The sequence below is a fragment of the Sciurus vulgaris genome (assembly GCF_902686455.1).
Source record: "Sciurus vulgaris genome assembly, chromosome: 1".
NCBI lineage: Eukaryota > Metazoa > Chordata > Mammalia > Rodentia > Sciuridae > Sciurus > Sciurus vulgaris.
The window spans coordinates 129,289,319-129,311,898 of NC_136461.1; the positions used below are offsets into that span (position 1 = coordinate 129,289,319).

A 22,580-nucleotide genomic window follows, 5' to 3' on the forward strand; every position below is an offset into this window, starting at 1 on the left:
TAACTCAAAGAACAAACCAAATTTAGGAAATGGGAACCATAGCTAGACACAGAGTCACAGATTTGAAAATAGAATAAATTTCCCCTCTTTGAAATATTAAAAAATGATGCCTAATTTATCTCAAACATGCAGAAATATGCCAGGGTTTTCCCTCCAAAAAAAATTATTTTTAAAAAATTGTTCAATTATCAATGCTGATAAGTAATAAGATCCTTATCACTAAAATACCAAGATGCTTCTTAATAAATAAGTTTTATTTTGGAGTTTATCATTAAATGAACTCAAAATGGGTTAAGAATAATGAATACTGAAAATGCTATTAAGAAATACTGGCTTGCTGAACCAAAGAACAGGAATATTTTGCCCTCACTTCTTCAATATATCTTAGCTTTAAAACTCAGCTAACCTCAAATGAACCAGTTCCCAAGGATATTCTCAAATAATTGTACTTTTTTGTGTGAATCTGAAAGCAAAATTTGTCCTAGGATATTTCTATTTGTTTTTGCCCAAGGGAATCAATGATATGTTTTGGACCAAAACATGCTACAATTTCACATGAGTTTAGAAATGCTTTTGTCTTAGAGAAAAAAATATTCTAGCCTTTATGTTTGCCAAGATAAAACTAAAGCTCTTTGGTATATATAGTCTAATGAAAATTGAACTCCTGAATATGAAAACATTATAACAATTTTATATAATATAACACTGGAAATCCTTGGGAAAAGGCAGACTATAAATAATGGATAAACACAGTTTGCTGAAAAATCTGAGGCATATAGTAGTGTTATCATTCCTCTCATAAGATTAATTAACACATCGTAGCCAAGAGTCTTAATCAATCAAATATCAAGCATTTAGTGAGCACCTTATGTTCATACATCTGTTCAACAAATCTTTTGTGAGCAGTTGCTATGTTCTAGACACTAGTTCTAGATGCTGGGATAATGTGGTAAATAAGAGAAGTATGACCACAGGGCTATTTGTCTTTACATACTCCAGCGGGGAAATCCAAAAATAAACAAGGTAACAAATAGGCAAGAAAAACAAACTTGTATGATATATGAAATAAATGAAATAAACAAGACACCATGAGAGAGAAAATTTAAAAAAAAAAATGTTAACTGACTCAAAGGGACTCCTAAAGGACATGATATTAAAGTGGAGATTTAACTAAGGAAAAATGTTGCTTGCTTTTTTTTTTTTTTTTTTTTTTTTGGTATGGGGGATTAAACCCAGGGACACTCTACAACTCAGCTATATCCCCAGCCCTTTCTGTTTTTTGTTTTTGTTTTTTTTTTATTTTGAGACAGGGTCTTGCTAAGTTGCTCAGGCTGTCTCAGTCTCCTGTAATGGGGAGTACAGTGACGCCATGCCTGGCAAAATAGCCAAGGAAAAAATAATTGGTATCATATGCACAGACTGAGGGGATGGTGTATGCATGTGCTTATTGTGTTTGAAGAAATAAAATAACAAGAATTTGAGGTTGAAATGCAAAGAAAAGACAGATGAATTTTCAGGTATCATATGCATTGAGTGGGTCTTCTAGCCTGCAGCCCTCTGTATATGAACTTCTCCCGTTTGAGAAGCAAACGGTAATGTTAATGAAAAACATGGACAGATGCACAGAAGTGGCCATGGGAGAGTGCTCATCACCTACTGCTAAATACACACTTGTAAATTATCCGCTCCTTTTCATAAGTCACTTATCTTCCAGAAGCCCAGAGACTTATCTTCCACTTAATAAACAATGTTTAACTTGTCAGAGCTTTGAATAGAAGTTTTATGAAATGTTCTTCTTATTCTCATCCCAGAGAGAGCATATGGTACTCTTGTGCATGATATTGATCCAACCTCAGCAACACTGAACATTTTATCCAAAATTAATTTCCTATTAACAGCTATAATTTATCTAGATTTCCTGAGTACTAGCACTAATAATGAAATTTATTCTAAACCATTATATGCAAAGTCAAAGGGTTTTGTGCTTTGTTTTGTCTATTACTTTGTTTTACTGTAAGGGAGTTACTTTTGACATGCCAGTAAATACAGAAAACAGGCCAGAAATGAACTGAAAAACAGGGAGAAAGTCTGGCTCCTTTATTAAGAAAGAGCAGACTTTTCACACCTCTGGTCTAAAAGCTCAAACGATTCTTTTTTTTTCTTTTATTAATTATTTTTTTTTTACAGACTGCATTTTGATTCATTGTACACAAATGGGGTACATCATTTCATTTCTATGGTTTTGCATGATGTAGATTCATACCATTTGTGTAATCATACATGTACATGGGGTAATGATGTCTGTCTCATTCCACCATTTTTCATACCTGCCTCCTTCTCATTTCCCTCTAGGATCTAAAGATTCTTAGAAATGTGTAAAACATACAGATCAAGAATGGCATGCACCTGCCATTAGATTGGCTATGATTCATTAGGGCAACAAACATCAATGATTGATTCCAAGAGGGAAAGAGTTATGGGAGACCTTGTATACTATGGTTGGGGCATCTTATTTGAAAATAAAAAAGCTACGAAGCTTTGGGTTGGCATATAATGGGAATTTCAGTTCTTTGGAAAGGTGCTACAGATGTACAAATTAGTGCAGAGTTGGGACAGCATTTTATTTTAATAAAATAATTATTTTAACTTTTTAAACAAAATTCTTAATGAATCTACAAATGGACGTTTTTGAGTAAAAATGTTAGTTACCTCCCTAATACTTTTTTTTTAATAGTGCTACAGATCAAATCAAGGGCTTGGCACATGCCAAGCAAGTCTGCTAGCATTGAGTTTATCTCCAGCCCTCTTTAACATTCTTTAAAAAGAAATTTGCAGCACTTACTCCTAACTGAAACTGTGTCCTTTCTTCAGCCTCCCACAGAAGCTATCCAGTCTTGACCATACAACATTTGATTTATCAATATGCATTGGTTTCTGATCTAAATAAGCAATCATTTTAAATGTTTTTATTCCATTCACCAATAATAATACATCAAAAGCATGACAATTGCCAATTGTCATATTTATAAGCCATATTTTTCAAAATTTGGCTCCTACCCAAGTTCATTAACATTCCTAATTGTAATGTGTTCGCCAGCCTTGAAAGATCTTTGATGACTGAATTATTAAAATAAAGCTCCTTTCAGATTTATGGATTTTTTATAATTATTGATTAATTAGATATGAAAATGAAATATTTATTAAACTTTGCTTTTATTTTTCTCCAATTTAGAATTGTGTGTCAAGGCTGGGAGGATAGAAATGTGCATAAATATTCAAATGTCCGCAGAATTGTGTGTCAAGGCTGGGAGGATAGAAATGTGCATAAATATTCAAATGTCCGCAGAAGCATGGTCAAATTTGCTGTGCTTAGAAATGTACATGTAACAGTTCTGTTTCAAGTTTGCCAATACTTCTCAGGAAGCTGAAGAATTACTTAGGTTAAAACAACCAAGAAGGCGAAAATAATCCATCAACATAAGAAGCCATTGTTGGTTTTTCTTAGAACTTACAGATATAGCAAATTTTCAAGTCCTTCAAAAGCAGTCCTGGAAATCTTTCTGATTTGATTGTTGTTCAGAAGACTAAAGAGAGAAAAGGAAAACAAACAAATGATTCCACAATGAGAAGCTGATTCTGCAAACATTATAACAGTTCCACTTTTAAATGTAATGCTTTGTACTGTAATAAAATATTTACTGACATGGTGACATGGTCCACTAAATTTGGAAATTTTAATTTTCTATATAAGGTGGTTTAATATTTATTCAGAAATAATTTGTTTATTAAATTATCCCCAAAATATCACTAAAAGAACATCAAAAACTCAAAAGCAAAATTCTTGATCTCCTGAAGCCTATCATCTAAAAGGAAAATTATCAATATTGTCACGGTAACAAAGGGATATATTCCTAAACAAACAGATGGAGAGCTGCAAACACTTAGGCTTAAGCAGCTTCCTTGGAAAAATAAACATTACAGTTTTTGGCACACAATGGACTCTCATTGTGTATTTGTTGAGCTATCAAACCCAGAGTCAATTACACCATAGGATGTGAGGCTCTTATTATACAGTGATATCAAAGGGTCCAAAAATGACTTCTACAAAAAAAAAAATCCAAGGAGAAAAATAACAGGTGGCAGAACTAAATTGGATTTGAACAGTAAACCAAGTTACAGAAAATTACCTTTCTGTACCTTTGAAAGCTTTGAAAAGAGTACTCTGGCAAATGAAAGTCATTTCTTTTTTGGATAAATACCTTGAAATTTCTTTCAAATTTAGATTATGTTGACATGTCTAAATGTATAAGGAAAGTCTGCTAATTGGCTTGGTATATTTATCTTTGAAAATCTTCTAATAGTGAAAAATCCCAAAACTTCTTTTTTATTTATTTATTTATTTTGATTCATTATAAACAAATGGGATAAAACTTATTTCTCTGGTTGTACATGAAGTAGAGTCATACCATTTGTGTAATCATACATGTACATAGGGTAATGTTTGTCTCAATCTGTTATTTTTCCCTTCCACCACCCCTCCCACCCCTCTTTCCTCTATACAATCCATCCTTCCTCCATTCTTGCCTTCCTCCCACTCCCCATTATGTATCAACATCCTCTTATCAGAGAGATCATTCGGCCTTTGGTTTTTTGGGATTGGTTTATCTCACTTAGCATGATATTTTCCAACTTCATCTATTTGCCTGCAAATGCCATAATTTTATTCTTCTTTATGGCTGAGTAATATTCCATTGTATTTATGTACCATGGTTTCTTTATCCATTCATCAATTGAAGGGCATCTAGGAAAACTTCTTAACAGCTATAGCCAAAGGACTCACTTTTAGTGTATTATAAAACATTTTGCTTTTGCTTTGTGTGTGTGTGTGTGTGTTTGAATGATTAGGAAAACAGAAGTGTTTGACTGAGTGATCATTTTAGTCATTGTATACAATGTCACAGGAAGCCCACAGATCCCCAATCTTGTCTGTTCCTAACCTGTTCATCACAGGCTTCACTGCTAAGTTCCCCAATACAGCATCTGAAGCCACTATCTGACTCCAGGTGATGTCACCCAAGCCACTCCTCACCATTTGTGACTGACTGCCTAGTGTTCTGGCCATCAGGGAGGCAGAGCAATCCATCTACAACATTAGAACTAATGCCAACCAGAGATAATGCCAATTGTCATGGATACTCCTTAGCTTCAGTCAAGGTCCCAATTAAATTCATAGTCCACCATGTGTTCAGGAAATTTTTTAAGCAGGCTGAAAGCAACATAGCTAGTTAATGTATGATTAATACCAGACACACATGTTGTCCTGAGAGAATCTGTCATTTACTCTCTCTGTTACACTCTCTCATTCTATTGTTCCAAACCAATTAATATACTTTCAATAGGTACCAAAACTACCCATAAAAATATTGCTATTTAGAGAATGATTATTTCCAATGTTGTAGAACAAAGTATGTGTGTGTGTGTAATTTGCACTTCTGTTGTGATGTGTGTAATGTGATTGGTACATGTAATCTCAATCTCATATAAACTACAGACTACCGGAAGCAATTTGTGACTATTTTCTTAATTTTCCCAAGGATGTGGTATTTAAGAGAAAGAAGTCAATGTGTTTAATACAGAAGATTCTTTTGGTCTTCCATGCTTAATTTTCTTTCAAAACCACAACTGAGAGAAGGAAAAGATACTACATATAAGTAATCTCTCTTCAATATATAAAAGGTGTGAGAAACCTATATTTCTACATATTCTTATGTAATTATCTAAATTGTGGTAAAAGTAAAACATGCAACTTCCAATAATTGTTGAGAGGACTTTATATTTTAACATTAAAATTCACTGTGAATATAAGTAATCTAAAATACAAGATGAAACAATTTAACTTGCAAATTGTTTTGAAAAAATTTTTATTGCTAACAACAACAAAAAATGTCCATTACAATGGTTCACAGTTGAATGTATCTTCCAATCACAAACACATATTTCTTGTCACGCTTTATTCAAAGAACTATGTTTTCCATCAAAATATCTGTATTATAATTTTAATGGATGGATTCTTTCTCTAGCATTGTTCTGATTAAGAAATTATAGAAACTACCATTTCTATTATTTTTCTTTTGTATTTTTATAAAGAAAATGCATTTGAAATTTATGAGTGAATGTACAGAAAGTCAGTCCACAAAACAACATCTACTGCCCTTTCACCAAAAATCAACACAAGCAAATTTTTGGTTGTGCTCAATGTCCTAATATTGCCTACAATGTCAAAGAGGAATAAAAAGAAGCAGACAAAATTCCTTAGAAGAAAAATGTTACATTTTTATTGAGGAAATAAAGGAAAATAATTTCTAAAGACAGGATATCTGATTAGCTTGATGATGAAACCCATGGGGAAAAGAGGAAGCAGCATTAGACCAATGGCTCATTGAATCACCTGCATTAGCTCATCGGACGATCTGCTTTTGCTGGAGCACTGAGTGCCTTCCCATAGCATGCACATTCATATATTTGATACTCTACAAGTGTAGCCTGTGTGGTTGAAAATATTTGAGAAAAAAATAATAAGTGGTTATTATGAAAAATAAATATGTTTTGTATAGTTACGAATTCATCAAAGTGAAAAACCATAAAAAATGAATAAAAATTTTAAAAAGCAAAATAAGAATATGGCTGAATTGAGGCACCCATCATTCACCTCCTCTCCCATAAAGAACCAAAATAACAAACATGTAGCTGCATTTTGAGGTGAGTAAACTTGGGAGAACTCTGACAACCAGCACAAGAAAGACTGAAGCCTTGTGAGACAGAGACCTGGGACAGCAGCATGGTAAGAGAAACAAAATTCCCTGACACATGCCAACCCAACTCCACACAGGTGAAGGAGGGGGAATCACTCCCTTGCAGGGACAAGGGGGAAAGAGAGAGTCCTGGCAAACTCTTTCAGTATGGATGCTGGCAATTGGAAAGCTTTGCAATTCTTACATGCTTATAGCCCAATTAGGTAAGTAACCTGAAATTGGCAGAGTTGTCTCGCTTTGGAAAAGGATCTCACTTCATTGTCTAAGAACACTCAGGGTGTTGCAACTAGGAGCCATCTTGAAAAGGGACCTATTGTTGTTTGGATTGTTCTCGTGATCAGGAAACCCTGCATACCTCATCTCTGGAACTCCACAGACATTCTGCTGTACTGGTTTCAGTGGTAACTGCCTCAGGAATCCAACTTGGCCCAGTAGAGAGATTGCAGTATAAGTCCACTGGGTGCCCTGCACTATAGGGATGGTAGAGAACAGAGGATGCCTCCATTGGGAACCAGGAGCAGGGTCCTTGCCCTCTGAGAACAAGGGTGTGATCAGCCACATGTGGACTCACACCAGTGCTGGGACCAAAGGCAGGTACCCACGTGGTCCCGATTGCTGATTCCCACTGTGCTACACTCAGATGTCTGTTACTGACAAGGTGGGGAGGGTGCACTTTGGTTTCCACTGCTGCCCTTGTCATAGTAGCATAGGAGGGGGGCCTGACAACTCTTGGCTCTGTCTGTCCCTTACTCCTTGGTACATGTGAATGGGGGTGACCCAATACAATTAATGAAGACTTTCTCCTGAGGAGTGTCTTGGTGTGTTGGTTTGTTTTGCCGAGCTGACTTTCATTCCTGCTGGGTATCATAGTACTGTCCCCCTACAGCTTTTTTAGCTGTGACTAATGACTTTGAACAGAATGCAAACTGTGGCAGAGTAGTGGAAAGGCCCACGCAAGAGTGAGTGAGTGCTCACTATGTGGCTACTTCTACAATGGGTGTGGTGCCCTATGGTGGATCAGGCCACTCCACAAAGAGGTAGAGACGCCTGATCCACCAGATGCACAAATCTCAACATAGGAACACAAGAAATAAGAAAAAGCAAGGTAATAAGATGCTTCTGAAAGAACATAATAACTCTCTAGCAGCAGATCCCAAAGAAATCAATAGAGATGTATAATTAATACATGTTAATTAAAATTTAAAAATAAATAAATAATAAACCATCAACAAGGAAAACAAGAAAAATAGAACTGACTTGCATCTCACATGCAATATCTACTTGGGGAAATACCAAGATTTACTATGAAAGTAAATCTTTATAACTACATTTAAATATAAGTGAAACAGGTTTATTTGTTGTAGTTGTGTGTATGTGTGTGTATGATTTTTTGTAAGTGGTACTAATGTTGATCTATTTTTGCACAGTATGATTATGCTTACTTTTCATTTGGACATTCTCCAAAAATGCAGTTCAGCTATCCTTAACATGGAGAGGTTGTGCATTTCATTTCCATGTGTCCTGAATAAACAGAGTGTAAAACTTTCAATAAGCAATATCTATGACTCCTAAGTTATTTACATTGTTACCAAGTAAGAGATTCGTAGCCAAAGTCAGTAATGACTATCTCTGGATAATTTATCATTGCCAATACCACAGAAAAATATTTATATTATTTTAGGCACCATATAAATCATTTGCAGTTCAAAACAAAGCAGGGGAATAAAACCAAAGGAATCAGGCTTGTTTTTATTTAAAGAGCACAAACTCATTATCTAGTGACTTTATCAACTTTTCACTTTGTGCATATTCCTCAAAGGAAAGTGCAGATATGCATGTGAAATCTCTCTAAGGGACAAATTCTTTCAAAAATCCAACACATCCAAATTCTCTTTATCTTTTGAAATTCTAAGACTGAAGCAAAAGAAAAATATAGTTATCATGAAATTTTACATTAATGGCCATTTACTTCTTGGCCAGTAAATTAACTGAACGCATCTTTGGTTCCATTTTTCTATTTCATCATTTACCTTTATCAATTCGCTAAGAATTCTTGGTATGCAAAAACTTCAGCTTTAGCTTATAATATGTGCTAGAACTAAATTTTCAAAACTGACCAACCCAGAAATGTATGTTTTACTAACTTTGTTCATACTGTTTTCATCTTTTATTTAAATCAAATCCTTTATTCCAACATATTTCCTAATTAATTATTTTTAATGCAAGAGAGATACAGGATTTTGAACAACAGTTTTGTGACTTACTTTACTACACTTACTTATTGTTTCTAACCACTTGTTAGTTGACTGTGAGTGTTTGCATTATGCGGTTATTTTCTATACCAACCTTGATATTTTTGCCTGCTCCTTTTCCATCATGATATCTCATTTCTATCTTATTCCGAAGAAGACCTGATGGCACTCTTAAAATGTACTTTGAAATAATGGTGATGATAGGTACTCTTTTAGACTTTCACCCTTTATAATTATGAAAGTTACCGATGTTTTAAAAGGAAAGTAAGTAGAAGTAAAGCATTTTCCAGTGTGTTATAAAACCAGGAAACAGGGGACTGATGAAACAGTGGCAGCAGGCTCATGATTTTACTTACCACAAATAATTATTATCATGAGAAGTAACTAAATGGAGGGTGTTTTTATATCTATACTCAAAACCAATGAAAGGTTGCCTTTCTTATAATATAGTCAACATATTAGAACTGTGTAAAAAACTTACCCCCAAAATCATGTTAACCTTAGCTTATTACATTATTCCGTTCCTAGGAGTGGGGAAGGAGCTCAGTGGGGAGCACTTGCTTGATATGGATAAGGCCCTAGAGTTCAATCCACACCACTACAAAATAAGTAAATAAATAAATATTTAATTCCTAAAGTCCATTACTAATATTTAAACTTTACCTTTAATTTTAGGTTTCTAAACAATTTTAGATCTTCATGGTAAGACATCATGATTTCAAGTTTTTTTACTATTCCAAAATCTAGATATAATATATATGCATACATACAAATATGTCTACAACAGCTATTGTCATCTCCCAATGCACAGAGCAAACATCTCCACCTCATAGCTTGTATAGTACTAACAATATACATACTCACATGACTTCCATTCTAGTGCAACTGTAATGCTATCATTTGATTCTAAGTGTTCTCTATCTTCGTAATTTTTCTATAATTAGCATGGATTGTTTATGTAGCAATTGTAAAAAAAATGTAAATATGCATGAGGAAAATCTAAAAACACTTTTACTCAGAAATAGTTACTTAATTTTGGTAAATACCTCCCAAACTTTAGATAGAACATTTAAATGTTTATAATTTGTCCCTGGTTAGATAGGGAGTATGGATGCTTCTCGACTTACCGTGGGGTTATGTTCCTATGAACTTGTAATAAACTGGAAATAATGGTTTGTTTTTGTTTGTGTTTTTGTTTTTGGTTTTTGGGAAGGTACTTGGGCTTATTGAACTCAGGAGCACTCAACCACTGCCACATCCCCAATCCTATTTTGTATGTTTTTATTTAGAGACAGGGTCTCACTGAGTTGCTCAGCTTTGCTTTTGCTAAGACTGACTTCGAATTCAAGATTCTCCTGTCTCAGCTTCACGAGTCGCTGGAATTACAGGCGTATGCCACCGTGCCCAGCCTGGAAATATTGTAAGTAAAAAATGCATTAAATAGAATAAATCTACAAACATCATAGCTTAGCTTAGTCTACCTTAATAGTAGTGCCCAGAACACTTACATTAGCTGATAGTTAGACAAACTCATCCAAGACAAAGTTTTTTTGATACATGGTAACCATGAATGTGAGCTGCAGCTGGTCATGGCTGCTCAGTATCACAAGAGAGCATATCACTACCCTGGAGAAAGAGCAAAATTCAAAATTTGAAATACTGCTTCTACTGAATGCATGGCTTTTATACTATCATAAAGTCAAAAAATTAAGGGTAGCTATTATAAGGGAGAAAACACCTGTATTTTTACATTTTCTAATGTTCTTTCTACCATATAAAATCCAAATATTCTTTCTAGAATATAAGTATGATAGAGATGAGAACATATACAGGTCAATGACAATAACTTCCATCATACATGTGCATCTAGAAAAATAATTAAATATAATTTGGATGAGTAAGAATGTGAAATTATCAAATCAAAAGAGCAGTTTTATAGATTTGCTGAAATATTAATTAGGTCAGATTGCTTTCCAGCCTTTCTGTCCTTTCTTCCATGTTTGACCATGTGACTATTTGTTTCCAATGAGTTATGATTATAATGCTTTACATAATACAAAAAAGAAGATATAAGTGCAAATGTGAAATACATAGATATATTCATTATTAAAATATTAATGTAAACAATCTATTAAAAAGAAAATCACAAAGTCATGTACACAGGATAACATCAATCTGCTAAATGCATTGGAAAATTCAAGATCAATGATGGGGCTCTTAAATGTAGTGTTTGGTAATGAATCATATCAATTCTAAAACATTTTTAAATGTTAAAATAAAAACTAAGATTACATAATCCTTCTATAAAAAAGAATCACAGGAGCTTGGGGTTGTGGCTCAGTGATACAGCACTTGCCTACAATGTGTGAGGCACTAGGGTAGAGTCTTAGTACCACATATAAATAAATGAATAAAATTTTAAAAAAGAAATACATGTATAAAAAAGGGATCACAAATATTATATGTTGGTAAATTATGACTGAAATTTAACAATGAAAATGTCTTTTTCTTAAGCTTCTCATATCCAGTCACTCCTTGGTATCCACATAGGATTCATTCTAGGACCCCGCAGTGCTACCAATATCAATGGATATTCAAGTATCTTCTTAATTACTATGTGACATTTGCATATAATCCACACGCATCTGTCCAAATATTTTAACTCTTCTTCTAGATGACCTAATACAATGTAAATGTCATGTAAATAGTTGTTATACTTTTTAGGGAATAAGGACAAGAAATGTACATGGTCAGTACAGACAAAATTATTTTGGAATATTTCCCATCCAAGGTTGGTTGAATCTGAGGATGTTGAACCCATAGAGGACTAACTATACCTTAGGGAAGGGGATGAAGTGATCTTGTAGCATAAAGCCTCACAGAATTTTAGACCTAAAGAAACATTAAAATTTATTTAACCTTAACTGTCTTACTTTGTTTCAAAACTTTTTATAATGACACTAATTTTTAAAAATTGTTTTTTACAATACTGAGGCTCATGATGTGAATCTGTTTCTTATTGCAGAGTTTTTGTTGTCTTTTTTGTTTGGTTGGTTTTGTTTTGGAGGGGTAATTTTGGGGTGAAGGGGTTTTTGTTTTGATGTGTTCTGTTTTTGTTATTATTTTTTTAATTTTTGTGGTAGTGAGGATTGAACCCAATGACACTCCACCACTGAGTCATATCCCAGTCAATTTTATTTTTTTTTATTTTGAGGTAGGGTCCCTCCAAGTTGCGCAGGCTGGCCTCAATCCTTCTGCCTCAGCTTCCTGGAATTTCAAGTCTATGCAACCAATCTGGTTTACAGTGCATTTTTTAGGAAATGAACCTGCGCCTCTCACAGACCAACTGCTAACAGTGTGAATGGATGTGCTCTTTGGAATGAACACATGAGGCCTCATCCTTCTGGTCCTTGTATAGCTCAAGAAAAATAAAATACAATAAACCTTTGAGTATATGTACTTGCCACTACTAGAAATAATACTCTATAAAAATCTTAACCCAAACTTACAGGGGCAGAGTTTTTAGGGAGAGAAAACCATTCTTTTACATCTAGATCCACACTGTCCAATAGAAATATAACTTGAGTGCAATATAGAAGCCATGTATCTATTTATAATTTTCTAGTAGCCACATTAAAAAAAATAAAAGAACCAGGTCAAATTGACTTTTTAATACATTTAACTAACCCATTATATCTAAATTATTATCATTCTAGTATGTATTTACTATAAAAGTTAAAATATTTATGCTCTTATTTTCAGATGTCTTTGTGATCTGAGTGTATGACACAAGAACACATTGATTTAGACTAACCACATTTCAAGTGTTCACCTCTGGACAGTTTTTTTTAATTTTTTTGTTTTTCTTTAGCAGTCTACCCATTCCTCCTACAAAACCTTTGCTCTTAAAAACAATGTCCTGCTGTACCTCAGAAAGAACTCACTTCCCTTCTCCATGCGATTTAACAATATGTTTGTGTTAGGGATTTTCTTTTTGGTAAACTAACATATTTGGATATACTGTAAAATATGTCTTACTTGAGTCATATCTATAACAGGACACTCTAAAGACAAATGTTTCATAGAATGTCAAACTCCATAATCTCCTGGCCTTCTGTATATGGGCAGACACAGAAAATAGGGAGAGGGAACAACTAGAAGCTTCTCCTTGGGTCCCTCAGATGATTGTCCATTCATAGCTCAAGCTTTTTAGTGGACAAGCACCACAGGTCTGTGAGAGTTAATTTGCTCAAACAGAAGCAATGAATAGGATCTTTTTTCTTTTCTCAAGAACTACAATCCCTAATGGTCAAAGCAAAAGTGATGCAAAGTCCAGTTATTTTTGGCTCTTGGGTTGGTTGTGATGGCCCTGACTCTCCATCAACTTTCTACCCCACTGCCTTCAGATGATTGAAATTTCTGGGAAATCACTACACTTTCCAGAGCAACCTCTGCCTACAGAAGTTTCTTAGCTCAATCAGCAACACGGTGATGTTTCCAAGCTGTGCTCAGCATCCCCGGAGCCACTTGAAGTCGGTCTTGCCACCACTACTTCAGCACTCTCCTCTGGACACCTGAAAAAGCTGCACCAGGTCTTCTGAGACCCCCACCAAGAACTACAGGGTGCTAAGCAGCTTCTGGGAACAGGAGAGACTGATGTCAGAGATGGAAGAAGAGCTACTGTATGCATCTCTATCTTTCCTCAACCCCAAGATGTGTAAGCTCTAAAACTACCGTAAGGATCTTTGCAAACTCCATCAAAGGAGAGAAGCATACCTTTGACAGCCCTACCTGTGGCAACTGGAATGTATGCCATAGAGAACAAGCAAATAAATCAACTACAACCTCAATGGTATGGTTTCTGCAAAGCACTGACAGCCTGAACAGGTTAGAATGGTTCTTACCAAATTGTCATCAAAACTGACCACATAGTCTCACAAATCAAAGAGGAGGGAAAGCAACAAGACCAGGCAGAATCTATCAAGAGCATACAGGTAAGCACAAGTAAGAACTGGAGTAAAAGTGGAAAGAATCTCTGTTCACTGTCCAAAAAATTTACAGCCAATAAGTTTCTGTTTTCCATCTTGTCTTAGTGGACTTTGCCATCCTGAGATGCCTGCTTTATTAAAATTTATTTTGAAAGCATTGAACTTCTTGTTGGGACCACAACATGGACTCTGTGCATGAAAGGTGTTAGGGATGTGGAATAAGAGGAAGGAAGGAAAGTAGGGAGAAAAGAAGAGAGGGATGAGAAGGGAGGAGCAGGAGGAGGTGGAGGATAGAAGGGAAGAGCTAGGAAGAAGAGTAGAAAAAGAGAAAGTGATGCCCCTAGGGACAATGTTGCCTTGTTATGTGGATCATCTTGGGACCACTTTTGCTGACTTTCAAGTTTCCTTTTTATTATACATCCATTAAGTACTAATAGGAGGTAGGGAAAGAGAGACAGAGAGAGAGAAAGAGACAGAGAGAGTGAGATCGGCTAAGTGGGACTCAAGGGAAATTGTTTGTCTTCTCTGCATTGAACCTCATTTTCTGTGTAACTCTTGAATATGAAAATACTTAAATCAATGAGGTGCTCTCTGCCGTCACTTTACCCAGGTCTCCTGACCCTCTTCCAGTTCTACTGGATGAACCTGAAAGCTCTAGAGAGCTCATCTGACAGACACCTCTTGTTATAAAGTTGTCTTCAAGGCTTTCAAGGTTCTGTAAGGATGAATGACAAACTCAAAAGATAGACTGTTGCACTGCAAGAAATGCTATTTAATAACACATAGTCATTTGGTTTAATCCTAAATAATTCTTTAACTCATTATACTTTGGAGTTTGAGCTTTCCCATTGATTAAAAGAAAGTATTAATAAAAACTGAACTGGAGACCCCCACTTGATTTGGAAGGCAATTTCTCTTGTTGCTGTTGTTTCCTATTATATTTCAATTATTTCATTTTTTAATTTTTATTATTTTTATCTTATTGTAATTTCTAGGACCCCTGGCATAACATTGAGCACAAGCGGTAACTGTACACATCTTTTTTTTTTTTTTTTTTTTTTTTTTGGCTATGGAGAGAAGCATTCCAAATTTCATCATTAAGCATAATGTTTTAAATTACCTTTTCAAAGATGCAATTTCCATTCTTTCTTAGTTCATTGAGAGTTTACAATATGATATAAACTTTTTATATCTTGAATGGATGATACATTTTGCCAATTGTTTATTCTGCGTCTGTTTCATTGTTGTTATTATTGTTTTTAGATATACATGAGAGTAGAGTGTATTTTGACATGTTATACCTACATGGAGTGCAACCCATTCCAATTTTGATCCCTTTCTTGTGGTTGTACATGATGTGGAGTTACACTGATTGTGTTCATATACGGGCATAGGAAAGTTATGTCCTATTCATTCTACTGTCATTCCTATTCCCATCCCCCTCCCTTCCCTTCATTCCACTTTGTCCAATGAACTAAAAGAGGATAATTTCTGTGAAAATAGAAGACTAGAAGGAAGTCAAGATGGTTGTTTATAGAGGATAAGGATTACAGTGGGGATTCATGGTAAAGAACTGCCTGGAAATAGGGTTCCCTTTGGGAGGATACATCAGGAAGTCCAGTTGATGATAGTGTCTCCTAGTCTAGGGTCCTTGATCTCAGGGCCATTAACATCTGAAGTCAGGTAATTCCACGTAGGGAGGAGTGCTGTTCTGAGAACTGTGGGGTAGGTAGCAGCACCCTGGCTCTGATGATCAACTATCCCAAATGTTCCCTATGGAGGTGAGAGGGCCACACCTTTCTTAAGAACAACCATCCTAGAGCCTGGTCCCTCAGAATGATCCCAGTCATAGTCTCCAGTTTCTCAACTCATCACTTTTCAAATATCAGGGAGGATATACTAATAACTAATAAGAAGGGGACTACAATAATCACAGACTCTATTTGGGTGTTAAAATAACTTACCATCTCACTTCTTACAGATTGTTAGGGCTGATGATTGTATTTGAAAGAAGGAAAGGAGTAAAGCAGAGAGAATCCAGAAATTGGAAGCAGGTAGCTACCAGGAGTCAAGCCAGAATGGGCCTACCTATGGAAGGAGGTGAGTGGAGTTGCTGGGAAATGGGAAACAAAGGCGAGACATGCCACAGGCAGTAAGGGCAAGGAGGAAAGGTCATCCTAAGGGCAGGAACAATGTGGCAGCAACGGGAAAATCCAAGGACAGTAGGAGGGAAAAGAGGAACAAAATTGTATGTTCACTTCCAAGAAATTCCTATGGGTGGCAACTTTTATTCCAGCATCTTCCTCATGGGATTGGGGAAGCTCTCAACATCTTAACTGTACAGAGAGAGGCTTCTGACATCACCAGATAACCACTACCACACCTGGGCAATTGCTGCAGTCTGGTCCTAAAAAGGGCCATGGGGAGAGTACATCTGGCATGTACTATATTCTAAAAGCCCTATTTTACTCATTTGTCAGTATTTGCCTAAGGAGCACAAGTATCAAGGTAAAGCATTATTGGCATCTTATTTTATTTTTTAAACCCAGTTCTACCCACCAGGAGTGAGTATTCAACTGAAATTGAATCGAAATATTTTTTAAAAGAAATATTTTAAACGTTTACCCAAAGCTTTGGTTTCTTGGGATGATTGCCTTGATTGCCTTAAATACAAATTATACCTGCTAGTCCTTGTGAGAAGAATTCTCAACTTCAGCAACCCTACTGTATCCCATCAGTCTCTGGCACCCAGATTCTACATTGGATTAAAATGTTTTAAGTTCCTATTCAAATATATCTGAGGGTTAACAAGCATAAACACTTTAAAATGACAATTTATATATTACTCAAAAGCACAGAAGTGAGTAAATTTTCCTCCCATTTGCTCCTCATTAATAGTAAATATCAATGAGTACAGTTCATAAATGAATTTATATGAGTCTCATAAATAAATACCTAGCTCTAAAACATATTCTTTATAGAAAACATTGTACCATTTTTCTATGATTTGTGCCACCAAATCTGACAATCAAGTTGAGATGTTTGTCAAAGTTTCTTACATCATAACCCAAGGCAAATATAAGGTCTATTCCTCTTTGTAGACCTCTTTAAAGGTTTCTTCATCCTTAGGCTAAAAAGCAAATGACAAAGGGTAAATTAAGTACTTGTTCCCCTATTCATTTCTTCTGCTTTATTTTGTTTGAACATCAATCATTTCATTCTCCAAAGTTAAACTCTATTACGTCTAGTCAATAAATTTATCTTCAGCACTTAAAAAAAAAAAAAAAGCAAAAACAACCAGAGACCCAGGGCCAGACCAGCTATGACCCAGCACATAGTCTAATTTCCCTTTGGCTGACCATCCTTCAACAAGTGGAGGTGCCTCTGCCCACTATCAGGAATATACCCCACCTGAAGCTCAACACCCCCAAAGGGGCAGCTTCCTTGTGGAGCACTGCATTATCAAGTTCCTCCAAACTTCAAGCTACTGAAGGCTAGGAGGTGAATTATTTGAAATCTACAGGGACACTAATAAGTCAACAGGGGAAATCTACAATATCTCAGAGTTTCACTACTAGAAGGGAAGATACCTGACCAATATGAGAAAACAAGGGAAGAAAATGTCCCAAACAAACCTAGATGCTACATCAATAAAATCCAATGGCAGCATGGCAGAAGAAATGTCAGAAAGGGAGTTCAAAATGTACATAATTAGAAGCAGATCAGAGAAGCAAACGATGAGATGAAAGAGCAAATACAGGCTTCAAATGAACATACCAATAAACAGTTACAAGAGCAAATGCAGGAAGCAAAAGAACATTTCAAAAAAGAGATAGAGATACTGAATAAAGAAAATAAACAGAAATCCTTGATATAAAGGAAACAATAAACCAAATTAAAAATTCCATAGAAAGCATAACCAATAGGATAGAACACCTGGAAGATAGAACCTCAGACATGGAAGATAAAATATTTAATCTTGAAAGCAAAGTTGATCAAACAGAGAAGATGGTAAGAAATCATGAACAGAATCTCCAAGAACTATGGGATATCATGAAAGCTCAAATTTAAGAAGTATTGGGATTGAGGAAGGCACAGAAAAACAAACCAAAGGAATGAACAATCTATTCAACGAAATAATATCAGAAAATTTCCCAAATCTGAAGAATGAAATGGAAAATCAAGTTCAAGAGGCTTGTAGGACTCCAAATACACAAAATTACAACAGACCCACACCAAGGCACATTATAATGAAAATATCTAACATATAAAATAAAGACAGAATTTTAAAGGCTGTGAGAGAAAAGAACCAAATTACATTCAGGGGGAAACCAATGTGGATATCAGCAGATTTTTCAATCCAGATCCTAAAAGCTAGAAGGGACTGGAACAACATTTTTCAGGCTCTGAAAGAAAATGGATGCCAACCAACAATCTTATACCCAGCAAAACTTACCTTCAAATTTGACGATGAAATAAAATCCTTCCATGATAAACAAAAACTAAAAGAATTTACAAAAAGAAAGCCAGCACTACACAACATTCTCTGCAAAATATTCCATGAGGAAGAGATGAAAAACAAAGAAGCAAATCAGCAAAGGGAGGAATTATCATAAAAGAATTGTCAAATAAAGGAGGAACCAAGTCGTGTCAAATAAATAAATAAAATTTAAAAAATGAACCAAACGACCGGGAAACCAAATCATATCTCAATAATAACCCTGAATGTTAATGGCCTGAATTCATCAATCAAAAGACACAGACTGGCAGATTGGATTAAAAAGAAGGATCCAACAATATGTTGCCTGCAAGAGACTCACCTTATAGAAAAAGATACTCATAGACTAAAGGTGAAAGGATGGGGAAAAACATACCATGCACATGGACTCAGCAAAAAAGCTGGAGTATCCATCCTCATTTTAGATAATGTGGACTTCAAGCCAAAGTTAGTCAGAAGGGATAAAGAAGGACATTTCATACTGCTTAAGGGAAGCATAAATCAGCAAGATATAACAATCATAAACATCTATGCCCCAAACAGTGGCTCATACATGTATGTCAAACAAATCCTTCTCAACTTCAGAAACAAAATAGACCATAACACAATAATACTAGGTGATTTTAACACGCCTCTCTCACGACTGGACATATCCTCCAAACAAAAATTGAACAAAGAAACCATAGATCTCAATAACACAATCAATAATTTAGACTTAAGGGACATTTATAGAATATACCATCCAACCAAGAGTGAATACACTTTCTTCTCAGCAGCACACAGATCCTTCTCTAAAATAGACCATATATTATGCCACAAAGCTAATGTTAGCAAATACAAGAGGATAGAGACACTACCTTGTATTCTATGAGATCATAATGGATTGAAGTTAGAAATAAATGAAAGAGTAAAAAACAGAAACTATTCCAACACCTGGAGATTAAACAATATGCTATTATATGATGAATAGATAACAGAAGATATTAGGAAGGAAATTAAAAAATTCTTAGAGGTAAATGAGAACAAAGAAACATCATATCAAAATCTCTGGGACACTATGAAAGCAGTACTTAGAGGGAAATTTATTTCATGGAGCGCATTTAATAAAAGAAGTAAAACTCAACAAATAAACGACCTAACACTACAGCTCAAAGCCCTAGAAAAAGAAGAACAGAACAGCACCAAAAGTAGTAGAAGACAGGAAATAGTTAAACTCAGAGCTGAAATCAATGAAATTGAAACAAAAGAAACAATACAAAAAATTGACAAAATAAATAGTTGGTTCTTCGAAAAAATAAACAAAATTGATAAACCTTTAGCCACACTAACAAAGAGAAGACGAGAGAAAACCCAAATCACTAAAATTCGGAATGAACAAGGAAATATCACAACAGACAGGATTGAAATACAAAACATAATTAGAAGCTATTTTGAAAATCTATACTCCAACAAAATAGAAAATTTCGAAGACATCAACAAGTTTCTAGAGACATATGAATTGCCTAAACTGAACGAGGAGGACATAAACAATTTAAATAGACCAATTTCAAGTAATGAAATAGAAGAGGTCATCAAAAGCCTACCAACAAAGAAAAGTCCGGGACCACATGGGTTCTCAGCCGAGTTCTACAAAACCTTTAAAGAAGAGCTCATTCCAATACTTCTCAAAGTATTCCATAAAATGGAAGAGGAGGGAACCCTCCCAAACTCATTCTATGAAGCCAATATCACACTGATACCTAAACCACACAGAGACACATCGATCAAAGAAAATTTCAGGCCAATATCCTTAATGAACATCCACGCAAAAATTCTCAACAAAATTTTAGCAAATCGCGTACAAAAACATATTAAAAAGAGAGTGCACCATAATCAAGTGGGTTTCATCCCAGGGATGCAAGGTTGGTTCAACATCCGGAAATCAATAAATGTCATTCACCATATCAATAGATTTAAAAGTCAAGAATCACATGATTATTTCAATAGATGCAGAAAAAGCATTTGATAAAATACAGCACCCCTTCATGCTCAAAACACTAGAAAAAATAGGGATAGTGGGATCATTCCTTAACCTTGTAAAGGCCATCTATGCTAAGCCCATGGCTAATATGATTCTAAATGGTGAAAAACTGAAAGCATTCCCCCTAAAAACTGGAACAAGGCAGGGATGCCCTCTTTCACCACTTCTATTCAATATCGTCCTTGAAATTCTAGCCAGAGCAATTAGACAGACCAAAGAAATTAAAGGGATACAAATAGGAAAAGAAGAACTCAAATTATCCCTATTTGCTGATGATATGATTATATACTTAGAGGAACCAGGAAACTCCACCAGAAAACTTTTGAAACTCATAAGTGAATTCAGTAAAGTAGCGGGATATAAGATCAATGCACATAAATCTAATGCATTTTTATATGTAAGTGATGAATCTTTGGAAAGAATAATCAGGAAAACTACCCCATTCACAATAGCCTCGAAAAAAATAAAATACTTGGGAATCAATCTCACAAAAGAGGTGAGAGACCTCTACAATGAGAACTACAGTACACTAAAGAAAGAAATTAAAGAAAACCTTAGAAGATGGAAAGATCTCCCATGTTCTTGGATAGGAAGAATTAATATTGTCAAAATGGCCATACTACCTAAAGTGCTATACAGATTCAATGCAATTCCAATTAAAATCTCAATGACGTACCTTACGGAAGTAGAGCAAGCAATCATGAAATTCATCTGAAAGATTAAGAATCCCAGAATAGCTAAAGCAATCCTTAGCAGGAAGAGTGAAACAGGGGGTATCGAAATACCAGATCTTCAACTCTACTACAAAGCAATAGTAACAAAAACAGCATGGAATTGGTACCAAAATAGAAAGGTAGATCAATGGTACAGAATAGAGGACATGGACACAAACCCAAATAAATACAATTTTCTCATACTAGATAAAGGGGCCAAAAATATGCAATGGAGAAAAGATAGCCTCTTCAACAAATGGTGCTGGGAGAATTGGAAATCCATATGCAATAGAATGAAACTAAACCCATAACTCTCAAAATGCACGAAACTAAACTCAAAATGGATTAAGGACCTGGGAATCAGACCAGAGACCCTGCAGATTATAGAAGAAAAAGTAGGCCCAGATCTTCAACATATTGGCTTAGGACCACAAACTAAAAAGCTTTCTCTCAGCAAAGGAAACTATCAGCAATGCGAAGAAAGAGCCTACAGAGTGGGAGAAAATCTTTGCCAGTCATACTTCAGATAGAGCACTAATCTCCAGAATCTATAAAGAACTCAAAAAACTCTACTCCAAGAATGCAAATAATCCAGTCGACAAATGATCTAAGGAAATGAATAGACACTTCACAGAAGAAATTCTACAAGCAATCAACAAACATATGGAAAAATGTTCAACATCTCTAGTACTAAGAGAAATGCAAATCAAAACCACCCTAAGATTCCATCTCACCCCAATTAGAATGGCGATTATCAAGAATACGAGCAACAACAGGTGTTGGCGAGGATGTGGGGAAAAAGGTACACTCATACATTGCTGGTGGGGCTGCAAATTAGTGCAGACACTCTGGAAAGCAGTGTGGAGATTCCTTAGAAAACTTGGAATGGAACCACCATTTGACCCAGCTATCCCACTCCTTGGCCTATACCCAAAGGACTTAAAATCAGCATACTACAGGGATACAGCCGCATCAATGTTCATAGCTGCTCAATTCACAATAGCCAGATTGTGGAACCAACCTAGATGTCCTTCAACTGATGAATGGATAAAGAAACTGTGGTATATATATATATACAATGGAATATTACTCAGCCATAAAGAATGATAAAATTATGGCATTTGCAGGCAAATGCATGAAATTGGAGAATATCATGCTAAGTGAGATAAGCCAATCTCAAAAAACCAAAGGTCGAATGATATCACTAATAAGTGGATGAGGACACATAAAGGGTGGAGGGAAGGGTTAGTGTTAGGGTTAGAGTTAGGGTTAGGGATGGGGGTAAGAATGGAGGAAG

At 35.4% G+C, this 22,580-nt stretch overlaps 1 protein-coding gene across 6 annotated transcripts in view; it reads right to left on the minus strand.

Annotated features, from left to right (window-relative positions):
- The window catches only part of PXDNL (peroxidasin like), a 545,994-nt gene that overhangs the window by 272,043 nt on the left and 251,371 nt on the right, over positions 1-22,580 (minus strand). For all 6 annotated transcript variants that reach the window (XR_013763204.1, XM_079136409.1, XM_079136408.1 and 3 more), the window contains exon 3: positions 3,513-3,584. Coding sequence is in view for 5 of the 6 variants with exons in the window: in XM_079136409.1 (XP_078992535.1) it covers positions 3,513-3,584 (72 nt within the window). In the remaining variant the exon portion in view is untranslated. The remainder of the gene's footprint in view (positions 1-3,512; positions 3,585-22,580) is intronic.